An 11,833-nucleotide genomic window follows, 5' to 3' on the forward strand; every position below is an offset into this window, starting at 1 on the left:
TCACAGTTTCATCGGGTTTGGCAAAGCGAGGTTGCTCCATGAATCCGTATATCATATCACATCAGATCAGGCTGAAGTTTGCTGTTTAGAGACTCCATTTGAGAGGCTTTTTATGAAAGTGGGAAGGGTTGATATAGTCCATGGCTCGTTCAGTACGATTTGAAAAAAAAAATGTGGAGAGATGGCAACAAACGGGGTTTGCTGCTCATCTGTGAATAAGCACAGAACGAAAAAAATGACATGATGGGGAAACGCTCAGCTCACTACAATATTTTCTAGCAGCCTCCTAGTCCTCGCATTTTTTAAATTTCCTAATATGTTCTTTGCTTTATTAGTTTTATTTACAACCAGCTCCCCATTAACACCTCACCTGATTACTGAGGAGCTGCGACAGCTAATCAAGAAAATCCAACAAACTAGCTAACATTGAGAGGTGAGATTTATTTTTGTTTTCATTCATTCTTTTTAATGTATTTGGTTTGTTTTGAAGAATAGTTTGAAGCTCGAACAGAAAACAAAAGGCAGGTATGAGCACGTATTGGTAAAAGGTCAGAAGTTAGAAATTCACGGCAATTCTGCATTAGAGGCTCGGGGGTGGGGGAGAAGGAAAAAAAATCTTTCCTCCAAGCAGCTTGTTTATTTTAATTAACATAGGGATCCTCTGCTAGGAACAAGGAGCAACCTCCATCTACTGGCTAGATCATTGCGTCTCTTCTCCATCCAAAACCCATCCCTCATCACTCATTAAGGAGGGTACAATTTTGGAGGAAGCTTCCAAGGTCTCAAGGTAAGATCCTGCATGAGCCTTTGCTAACAATACAGCTGTTTAGACCTCACGGATGTCATTTGCGTGGTGTTTCTTTGACGTGCTGGGGTTTTTTAAACAACACAGAATGGTCGTTTCCCCAGGTGTATTCGCAGACATTTGGTGTATGTGTGTTTTAATCTAGGAAAATAGCAGGCTGGTAAGACTGAGCCATTCTGCTTAATAAAAGAGAGGCCGTGTTCTTTCTTTCTTTTCTTTTTCTTTTATCTATTTCTCTTTTTATTGTTTTTAATGGAATGGCTCCTTTCACCTGTGCATGAACCTAGGCTTTCCAAAATCGGCAAAATATGATAATTTCCAATGGCTTAATTACAGCTACAGTGTAAATAAAATTAAGGTTAATAATAGACAACTAACAAGCTAACAGTGCTGAGCTCCTCCGCCGTGAGCACAGTTTCATGTTAGACAATAATCTCTCTCTTCCTTTCCTCTGCTGCCTGATTACTTGTTTGTGGTTAGTCGCAGCGCTTGGCTGTGGAGATGTGTGTCTAGGATTGCTATGCAAAGCATCTAGTTGTTTATTATTTAAATATCGTCTCCTTAAGTAAAGGAGTACGTGGCTCAATTCACATGTTTTCATATTACCGGGAGGTAAAAGCACTTTGGAGGTTTGGGTTTTATTTTTTAATTCCGCAGTGCTTGTGATTAAAGATATTCTGCACTTGTGTTACGCATAGAGCGAGCCCCTGCACAGCCTGTCTCGGGAAGAGGGACTGATGTTTGAATCTGCGTTGCGATGCATCCACTTTCTGATTTCTGTAGTAAAATAATCCGAAAGTTGTCTACAACACACCCGTGAGGACTCGAAAGAGGAAAAGGTGGTGATGATTCCAGATGTTGTTTCTGACACCAGTTTGGAATTTTAAACAATATCGTTTTTTTCCTTTTTGTTTGTTTTTTGTTTTCTTTTTAAATGCAATCAGTGTAAATGCTGCAAACATTAGCTACATTTGATGCCACCACAAGGAGATGTAATCCCATTCAAATGCTCTTTCTTTGTGTCTAGAAGGCTTGTACTAGCCGCGGACTTCACAAAGAGATGAGACTGATCATTAGTAGCACTGTACTCCATCACAAGCTCGCAGAGCAGAAAATAGCGTTAGGATTTAAAAATAGACCTGGCTTTAACCACCCGACTCTCAGGCAACAGAATCGCAACACTGTTAATGTTATTACTATGCGCTTTAAATTTCTGGAAATGATTAAATTGGAAGTGTCTTGGAAAGTACCTGAAGTTCAGGAGCCGGTGTGAAGTTCCGGGGCCGTGGGCAGGCAGCTGACCTCGGGGCAGCTCCCCGGGGCAGCGCCGGGCAGCCCGAGACCCCTTCTGGCAGTGCCCCTCCGCCATCGGCCCCGAAGAAGCAAACGCCTGGTAGGAGAGAGTCTAAATCAAAACTGTTTCTGCTTAGAGAATTCCCTCCCCCCCCCCCCCGCGCGAATACCCTCCCCTTTCTCCTAATTATTGTTGGTCAATTATTAATTTGCATGTAGACCTTGTCCTAAATCCTCAGAAGTAAATACAAGATCCGTTCACGCTGTAATAGGCTTTAGACTGTAGCCCGTGGCCAAGAAGAATAGGGGCTCTATAGCAAAGCGGATCCGAGTGACCGCATGCATGAAATCTGTCCAGGGCACATGCTAATTACGAAGGTGGAAATGGCTTCAGCAGTGGCATGGAAAGCGCAGGGCAGGCGCTGCAGCCCAGGCACGGGCTGTGCTTTGGGACCACTGCAGAGCGGCTCGTTCAGTGGCGGCGCACGGGCAAACCTTTTACCTGCGCTGGTCTCACCAGCGATGAACTCCTGCCTACCCCCGTTAGCCTGGGAAGATTAGGCAAAGGCTGCGTACAGCCCCAAAGAAAGGCGAACCCCTGAAACCGCCTGTCATGTTTTTAGAATATTCTGAATATTACGCGTCAGATATCCTCCCTAAAATGCTGCGGCAAAAGGAGGTAAAAGCACTATGCAATGAGAAACGGCGCTCAGAAGACGAAATGTTGGTGCAAATCGATTCGTAGGAGACAAACTCTTAGATTTGGATTTTAGCTTCCCTGCTCTTTGTGAGCTTTTTTCTCCTCTCTCCCAAGCAAACCAGCAAAAGTATATAAAGACTCCAGCTATAATGGCAACCTATCGCTACCAGTCTGCCTTAGAGCAGCGTTACCATCCACAGCGAAGAATGAGATCTCAGAAACATTGAAATAGATTTACCTTGACCTACTGCAGGCCTTTTGGAAATGGAGAAGTCACGTTTGATGCTAGCAACAAACTTTCAGTGTCCCTTTAGGTAAGAAGTGGTCTGCCAGCATTAGGATGCTAATCAGAAAACGCCTAAGAAACCCCCGGCCTCCTCTGCTGTAGCAACAGTAGCTAGTAGCATATCCTTAACAGTAGCTGATGGAGCAGAAAGAAAGGACCCTCTAATTAATTAAGTGTGCCCAACTGGAGCAGCTTTAGTCATTTCTGAATTTTGTTAGGAGTCTGCCCAATTATTCCTAACGGCGCCCACCGAGCTATGACAGAGAGGGGAATTTAACAAGCAATATTTTCGGTGTCGAGCCGCCCCGGCTCGGCCCGACGCTCTGCTGCTGCACCTGCAGATCTGCCGACGACCCGGAGGCGACGAGGCGGCTGAGCGGGGCGGGGGCCGCAGCAGGGCCGGGGACGGGGCCGGGCCCGCACGGGTCGCCCGGAGGCGGCGGCCCGGTGCCTGCCCAGCGCGCCCCCGCCGCGCGCCCCGCGGAGACAACGCGCTTGTCCGCTCTCAGCCACCAGCAGGCGGGCAGGGAACCGCTCGCGGTAGCACGGCCGGGGCTGCGCGGCGCTGAGGATGAGGCGCAYTTTGAGCGGGTGTCTGTCTATGCCCGACGTGCGCAAACATGCCTTTTGCCACAAGGACTCGACGTGAAATGCAGAGCAAGAGCACGGACACAAACCAGAACTGTCCGTTTCTTTAAGGCAGGGTCAGTTATTCCCTGTAAAATAACCGGTCGGGAATAAAGGAACATTTCGTTCAAAAGAGAAAAAAACCCTTAACGTGCCACTGCAGTGGAAAGATTTTATTGCAACTTTTAAAAACAAACTGCTGTTTAGACGAGATTTTAAGCCTCTGCCGAAAACGACAGTTGCAATCCCCCACGGCAAGCAGGCACACAGCGGCGTGCAAACATGTATGCTAAGTGTGTGCGCGGAGCAAACGCGCTCCTGCAAAGGGATTAAATCTCCCCGCGCCCGGGCGCGGACTGCTCCCTTCCCGGCGCCTTCCGCGCTCCCTCCTTCCCTTCCTTCCCCGGGCGAGCACGCATCGCTCAGCAAAGCGGCTGAGGCTAGAGTGAAGTCTCGTCTCCTCGCACGGGCTGTGCAGCTCCACTTGGGCTGTGCTCTCACTCCCCTAACAGTAATTTGGGGAGTTGAGAGGGAAGTTACTTCGTTCATCTCCTGGAGTAGCTGGGGCATCGTGGAGCGACGACGGGAAGGAGGGAGATCCCAAGCAAACAACTCCCGTATCCCGGATTGAATCACCTTGTTTATTTTTTCCTGATGGCTTGTTGTGCTATTTGACTTGTTTTCCCTTAGGAAAGTCTATCTCCCTCCTCCTTTCACATACACATTTTTTTCTTTATTTCTGTCTTTTTTTCCTTTCTCTTTTCCTTTCTCCATTTTCCTTTTCTTTTTTAGACCGAGAGTGCTCTGCAGGAGACTATGGTTTGTGGAGGGATCTACCCATTTTAAGGGAGATTCCCTTACCCATTTGAGTCTCATCGGTTTTATAGCTATTACTTTCTTATTAAAACACACACACACATACAACACATTGATTTCCATCCAAAGGGGCTAATTACATTACTTACAGTAAATAGCAGCCCTGCTGTCCAGGGTCTAGTGTGCCAACAGAGAAAAAAATCCCGGCTTATTTCACTTGATTGACTTCATCTTTGTGTGAAATTGTGTTTTATGAGCTGTATTCTGGCACTCGGAGGAATGTAGCAACATTCAATCTGCAAATAACATTAATTTTAGCTACTTAAGGGGAAAGAGAAGGGAGGAAACTGGCTGCCTGATTCTTGGGTTACATGGAAGAGGTGACTCGAGGAGCCCCTGAGGATGTCTCTGGGATGCTTTGGAAAGGAAGCGGGGGCTGGGGTACTTCTTTCACTAGTCGCGCTCGGGTTTGGTGTGGAGCATCCCCCAGGGAACAAGGAGAGCAGGACTGCCGCCAGGAAGATCCTTCAGTAGGGATCGAGGTGTCAGGAAACAGTCGGCAGCTGTTCCATGGAAAGGCAAGAAAGAGTGGTGTGAAAAGTAAGTAGGAAAAAGGGAAAAGGAGGGGAGGGGCGAGGGAGAAGAGGGAGATTAGCCAGGAGGAATGCATCACCCGGTCCCCTGCACACAATGATGGCTCGCCGGCTGCAGCCGCGGAGAGGGCCGCGAGAGCAGGCAGCCCGCCGGGCTCCCGGTCGAGCCCCGCACGGCCCCGCCCCGCTCCGCTCCGCGCTCGGCCGCTGCAGGCAGCGCGGCGGGGGTTATTTCCCCGGGCGGCGGGGGGGGTTACTGCCCCGGGACAGCGAAGCGGGTCGAGCCGGGTGCCGGGGGCGCGGCGGAGCGCGGCCCGGCCGCCCCTCTTCTCGGCCGCCCCTTCCCGCAGCGCGCCCGCAGCGGGAGCGGAGGCGCCCGGCGCGCAGCGGCGCGCAGCCGGGCCCCGCTGCCGGCCGGCCCCGGGCCCCCCTGCCCCCGCCAGCCCCCGGAGTGCGCTTGGGGGAGGCAACAAACCCCACCCTAGGCACAGCCCCGACTGCAGTGTTTGTCACTGCCTGCCCATCACCAGGGGCTGAGAGGAGTCTGACAGGTCTTTGTTGTCTGAATAAAAATCAGTGGCAGCTCAAGGGAGAGAACTCCTCCTACTAAATTATCAAAAATGGGCTGGCTTTAGTCTCTTAACAAATTGGACAGAGCTCCGGAAAGCAGCAGTCCCAAATCCAACCTACAGGCACTGGGAACTTTAAAGCAACCAGGGACTGCTGAAAATAGCACTTCTTTTTGCTTTCTTTGTATTCAAAACTATATCCTTTCCTGGCCGATTCTGCTATCCCAGGTCCAAGTCTCTCCAGTCAGGAGCCMCAGCTCTCCAGAACAGTAACAGATCCTTTAGCTCGGTTTTATTATTTTATTTTTTAATTAATTATTATTACATTTTCTCCCCCCTTGTTTGTTTTCTGCACATCTTCAGGAAGCCCTTGGTGCTTGTGCAAAGAGAAGCTCCTATTGCAACCTCTCTCCCTGTGCTTTGCGCCTCGGTGTAAACATTTTGGATGATCTAAAGACTCTGGGGTCTGTATATGGAAATAGTGGGGTGCAGAGCAGAAGAAAATACTTGTCCTTTCCGTCCCCCAGCCATGCTTTTCCACGGGATCTCCGGAGGCCATATCCAAGGAATCATGGAGGAGATGGAGAGGAGATCCAAGACTGAGTCCCGCCTGGCCAAAGGGGGACAGATGAACGGCCGGGAAACGGTAAGAGAGCAGCTGGCACCCTCTGAAAGGGAATCCCTGCAAATGTCGACCCGCACCGGGACAGACCCGAGCCCTGGGGAGAGAAAGACGCTGCTTCCCCCGCCCCTTCCCTGCAGCTCTCTAAGTTTAGAAACCCTCCCGAGGCTCGTTTCCAGCCTCCCCGTAGTGCTGGGTGCTGTGTTGCCCTTGCGAGGCTCAGCCATACGTTTGTCTAACAAATGTTGTTGCGTGTGCTCTCTGGAGTAACAGAAAAAAAAAATTAAGTTCTAACAGGGACGGGTTTTAAGTCACTACAGCGAAGCGGCCCTTGCTCGGCTTGCTGTGATGGCTTTGCTCCGTCCGAGCAGGGCGCAGCTCGAGTTTCTGAACGGTACTTTACTTTTTACACTCCTGGCACCTTCCAAGTCAAACCGCAAACCGCGACTGCTTACTTTTCCTAACTATTCTTGGTCCTAAGTGTGGGATTGATACAGAGAGGCATTGCCCTCTCTGAATGTTATGTCCATCGATTATTTTGCTTACTACTAACATCTCCTCTTTTCTTAGTAAACGGATCGAAGCCTTCTTAATTGTAATATGCGATGGTGGAGAAAGCGAGTGTCACGCCGTGTTCCGTGCAAAGCGAGAACTCCCTTTCTCCAACTTGTAGGGCTTCCGCTGCTCATGCACAAGGCTCTGCACACAAAGTAGCGGCCTGGGAAACTGCTTTAACGCGCTTATAGCGATAAAGAATCTTTCCCTCTTTCTCTAAATAAACTCTTGCTTTATTATATTACGATTTGCAGTGTAAATTTAACGCGCCTTTTCAATTGCCGCAAAAAACGGGCGAGGAACACAACTTCAGATTGGAAAATAAATGCGGAGTTGTGACTTTAAAACAGGGAGTTTTTCGGGATCCCCCCCCGCCCCCGTTAGTCTATCAGCACTCACTCGCCGAAGTCCGACGGCACAGCTTTTGTTTCCGCTCCTCCGCTGGCTCCCTTTGTCCCGAGCGGCACTCCTAACGGAGAGCAGATTAACGGGAACTTTCGGAAGTTTGTTGATGAAAAGACCCTAGTCTTAGACGAAACCAGCCTGCGCCACCTTTCTGTCCTCGTCCCTGGCAAAGGTGGTGAGCTGATCACCATTTTTTACACCATCCACCTGTCTCCTGTTTTATTTCTTATGTTTTAAACGGCCTATTTTTCTAGGGACGTGGTTCTGACTGGTTTAAATGTGGGTGAAAATTTACCAGGATAGCGATGTAAGCGTGAACCCTCCGCTACAAACTTCTGGCGCAGCGAAACGATGTTTTCTTGCTTGTAAAATGCCCTTCTTGTGGAGTACTCAAGATTAAAATGTAAGAGAAACGGGGAAGATACAGACTTTAACTTCAGGAACTCGGAAAAGAGCCAGGTCTCCTTTCCCTACTGAGGCCTAATCTTTTGTCTTTATATATTGAAATAACATTAGATTGTTAGGAGAGGTTTAACGGGATAAACACGAAAGTTAAATCCTGGAAACTACTTTCCCAGTGGGGACGGTCCCCATTCGCTCTCAATATCCCCTCTTCCCCCGGGCAGACAGCTTGGTCCCAGAGAGAGGTTTCTCTGTACCAGTCGCTTCCTTCCCGGGCCCTGCGCAGAAGCCTCCGGCCCCGCGCTGCCTGCTTGTCCCCCTCCCTTTCTCATCCCCTTGTGGTGTGGTTGTTTTGCAGAACATGCCCCCCATGAGCCCCGAGAAGCCTGCGTTGTGTGCTGGTTGTGGAGGGAAGATCTCAGACAGATATTACCTGCTGGCTGTTGACAAACAATGGCACCTCAGGTGTCTTAAGTGCTGTGAATGTAAACTCAACCTGGAGTCCGAGCTCACCTGCTTCAGCAAGGACGGCAGCATCTACTGCAAGGAGGATTACTACAGGTACAGCAATCAGCCCCTGTGGGTTCAAAAGCACATTCTCTCTCAACGCATTACGAACCCAAACGCTCTTCTCCACACGGGCTTTCAAAGGTAGCTTTTCGCAGTCAGCGACTCCTTAATTGTATAAACGAGTCCCYTTTGAAAAGTCTCGCACGCGTAAAATACTGAACGAATCGCCAAGGGACACACCGATTAAGCATGTGCGACGGTACACAAACAAACCAAGGAGAAGTATCCCGGTCTCCTACTGCTCTGTGGTATSCTTCCATAAATACCAGCGTAAGAGCCAACAAAAGTTTCCCTCTTTCCTAGCTTGCTTATTTTTCGGTGCGTCCCAAGAGCCGGGGAGCTCGCCCTCCGGCCCCGGCCGGGGTTCCGCGCTGATAAGGAGCAGTCGCCGAGTGTCACGCCTTCGAAAGGCGGTAAACAACAGCAGAGCTTGCTCTCGCTGGTGCGCCAGACCGCGCAGGAGCCCCCCATTTTCTGCTAAGCCGCATGGCATGCCCCCCAGCCTCCGACTGATTTTTGATGGCGGGCCCTGACGGGCTGCCAGGCGGGCCGGTTCCCTGGAGTGAGCCCTATTTATGCGCACGTTTCTGCTTTTCCGGGATTCAGTTCCCTGCCTCATCCGCGATCTCTCTGGTTTTGAAACGACTGAAAGGAAAGCGGAGACAGATTTTCTCCCGGTTCTCCTTTCTTTATGGGCACTAGCACCGCGAGAGCTTTTGCACAACAAAAGTTCTAAGCGAATAAATCAGCTTCGTGAGAAAATGGAGACGGCTGCTGCAGTGCCCCAGCTGCTGCTCGGTGGAGTCCCGACACGAGGCGGCTGCAATCCCGAGCGGGGCCGCTGCCGGCACCCAAGGACGCCCTGGCGAGGGGCCGGGAGGAGGGTGGGCAGCACTGGGGGCAGGCTCTTCCTTTACCTTTCTAGTTGATGCCGACTTTTCTGTTTCCTTCAGAAGGTTCTCCGTGCAGAGATGTGCCCGCTGCCACCTTGGGATCTCAGCCTCTGAAATGGTCATGAGAGCCAGGGAGTCGGTTTATCACCTGAGCTGCTTCACCTGCACCACTTGCAACAAGACTCTGACCACAGGCGATCACTTTGGCATGAAGGACAACCTGGTTTACTGCAGGGCCCACTTCGAGGCCCTTTTGCAAGGAGAATATCCCCCTCAGCTGAGCTACACCGAGCTGGCTGCCAAGAGCGGAGGGCTGGCCCTGCCTTACTTCAACGGCACTGGCACAGTGCAGAAGGGGAGGCCCAGGAAACGAAAGAGCCCTGCCTTAGGAGTGGACATCGTCAACTACAACTCAGGTGGGAAACACACTGCACCTCCCGCTCCTCGGGAGAGAGCCTTCTCAGGCTTCCCCTTGGCTAGGCAGCGCGAGAGTAATTCAGCCAGGCCCAATCTTGCTTAACCATTGGAAAATCAAACAAACAGCCCTCTGAGGGTTGGAGCGTTTGCAGGAAAGCTAACAGCAGCCCTCCTCAAAGGCTGTCTTCGCCTATTAATGTCAAACACCCAAACTTAGCCACTTCCCAGGGTAAAGACAATCTCCCCCTCAAAACCGCAGCTCTCTATAGGAACCTCAGAGATAGCTTTCGTTATTTGTATTTTATTAATGAAAAACACTTCACCATTCAGACCTCAAATTAAAAGTACCTAAACGGATCAGCAGAAAATAAATCTAGGGGAAAAAATACACTATATAACTCCTAAAGAGCCAGTGGAGTATGTAAGTAAGTCAACATAGATATCCAGTTCATAGTACTTAATTATTCATACTAAATAATCCTGTTTTACTGGCACACAAGCAATCACAACGAACCAGAAAGCCAACAAATACATATTGTTCCCTATATTCGAGCCCTAACAAATGAAAATAGCAGGAAAGGTTTCTATTCTCCTAGCAGTAAGAAACGGAGTAAGTGTTGCCCTGTATTAAATTTCTGTGTCCACTCACCTAAGTTCTCAAATTGTGTCTATACACATTATGTTATGGGCTGGAGGCAAAGACCTGCATGTACGACCAAGCAGTTTAAATGGGGTTGAAACAGACTAAAGACAGAAAGTAGTAAGGGTAAATCTGAATGATAAAGCTACCGATTCGAAAAACGATTCTAGGGGAAGTTAAGGTCTGCCTGTAGTTTCATGCGTGGGCAGCATGCGCAAGGAAAGCGGTGTACGGGCAGACGGGTGCTCTCCGCTGCGCTGCGGCAGCGCCGCTCGCCCCGCCGAGGAGCCGGCGGCGGGGCAGAGCCTCCCCGCTCCCCACCGCACACCGCTGAAAGTGCACCAGGCGCGGCCTCGAGCTCCCTCCGCTCCATCTGCCTTCAGCTCGCGGCCACTGAGATTCATAAGCAATCCTCCCCCTCGCCCCGAAAAACTTCATCCCTCCCCCGGCACCTCCTTTGGGACTGTTTTTGAAACGGGCTTTAGTTGGGAACTGGGGAGCTGTGCAAGGCTATTTCATCTCCTCTGATGCGTAGACCTTGGAGCCAGGGTAATCAGTGCGCTAATTGTTGTGTGTTAATTGAAGATGACATTGGAATCCCTGGCTACGGAGCGGTTCCCAATCAATCCTGAAAGCTGTTAAAGAAAAGGGAACCTGTAGCACAGCCAGTTCATTCAGCCCCTAGACTCTAATCGTGGATTTCCTTGCTTGCTTTTTGCTGTATGTTATTTCTGATTCGCACATAGTCACCTAAACAGCCTAGATCCCTAGACAGAAATGTGTACTTTTAGGGACAATTCATCGTTAGAATTAGGATCAGAAATTAAGAGACAGATGAAAAGCTGTAGATACGATAAACACCCCTGAAGCTTCAGGTCAGGACTCGAGTGATGCATTATTTTGGAACATCGTCATAGTTTCCGTCTGTTAGTCTAAAAAGTCTCCTTCTGTATAACAAGGAAGGGGGTATAAACCGTTTCACCAACCCCAAATGAGATTAGAAAGCACTACCCATTATAAAAATGTAGTTTCCTTCAATGAGATCTCACAGATTTCTCGGGGGAACGGAGGAAGAAAAAAAAATAAAGCCGCTCTAATCTGCTGCATTCGACTCAATCTAGACAGTTGAGAAATTGGATCGGATAAGACTTTTTTTTTTTTTTTTTTTTTTTTTTTTTTTAATACACATTATCTAGCAACGTCCAACGCTGACACATGGTCTCGAGAAAATACAGTTTACAGCCAAACTGTGAACCCGGTGCAAACGATTTCAGCCCATAGGCCAACTAAGCTCCAGTTCCAAGGGAAGGAAAATCAGCCTCTGACAGTTACGAAATCACTTGCAGGAGATATAATTGCTTCTCGAAAAAACAAAACAAAAACAAAACCTCCAAACTCCCAAACCTCCGCACAATTGGCAGCCACTTTTCTATACGCATTTTTCGTACTTCGCCCTCTGATTCAGTAGCTGCTCTTGCACGTACTCATTTCCAAAGGGCAAGCGACCCACAGAAACATAAATGCTCGATGCACGACTGCTATCTTCCCCGGAGAGGCGGACGCGTGCGCACCCCTGGCCCGCGCGGCGGCCAGCCTGCGGCGACCGGAGCGGGCCGCGCCGCTTCCGCGGCAGCGCTGTG

The 11,833-nt window shown here is 49.7% G+C and overlaps 1 protein-coding gene across 4 annotated transcripts in view; it reads left to right on the plus strand.

Annotated features, from left to right (window-relative positions):
* The first annotated feature begins 313 nt into the window (after positions 1 to 313).
* LHX9 (LIM homeobox 9) overlaps positions 314 to 11,833 on the plus strand; it is a 20,496-nt gene continuing 8,976 nt past the window's right edge. The window contains exons 1-5 of one of the 4 annotated variants that reach the window (XM_085312959.1): positions 314 to 433; positions 655 to 787; positions 6,217 to 6,335; positions 8,032 to 8,234; positions 9,197 to 9,552. In XM_085312959.1, the coding sequence (XP_085169085.1) occupies positions 6,219 to 6,335; positions 8,032 to 8,234; positions 9,197 to 9,552 (676 nt within the window). In that variant the 5' untranslated portion in view covers positions 314 to 433; positions 655 to 787; positions 6,217 to 6,218. Of the gene's footprint in view, positions 434 to 654; positions 788 to 4,597; positions 5,128 to 6,216; positions 6,336 to 8,031; positions 8,235 to 9,196; positions 9,553 to 11,833 lie in introns of those variants that run through there. The other 3 variants (XM_085312956.1, XM_085312957.1, XM_085312958.1) reach the window with 3 other exon arrangements.

The sequence above is a fragment of the Rhea americana genome, unplaced genomic scaffold, assembly GCF_003343005.1.
Source record: "Rhea americana isolate MKP2758 unplaced genomic scaffold, rheAme1 scaffold_371, whole genome shotgun sequence".
Classification (NCBI taxonomy): domain Eukaryota; kingdom Metazoa; phylum Chordata; class Aves; order Rheiformes; family Rheidae; genus Rhea; species Rhea americana.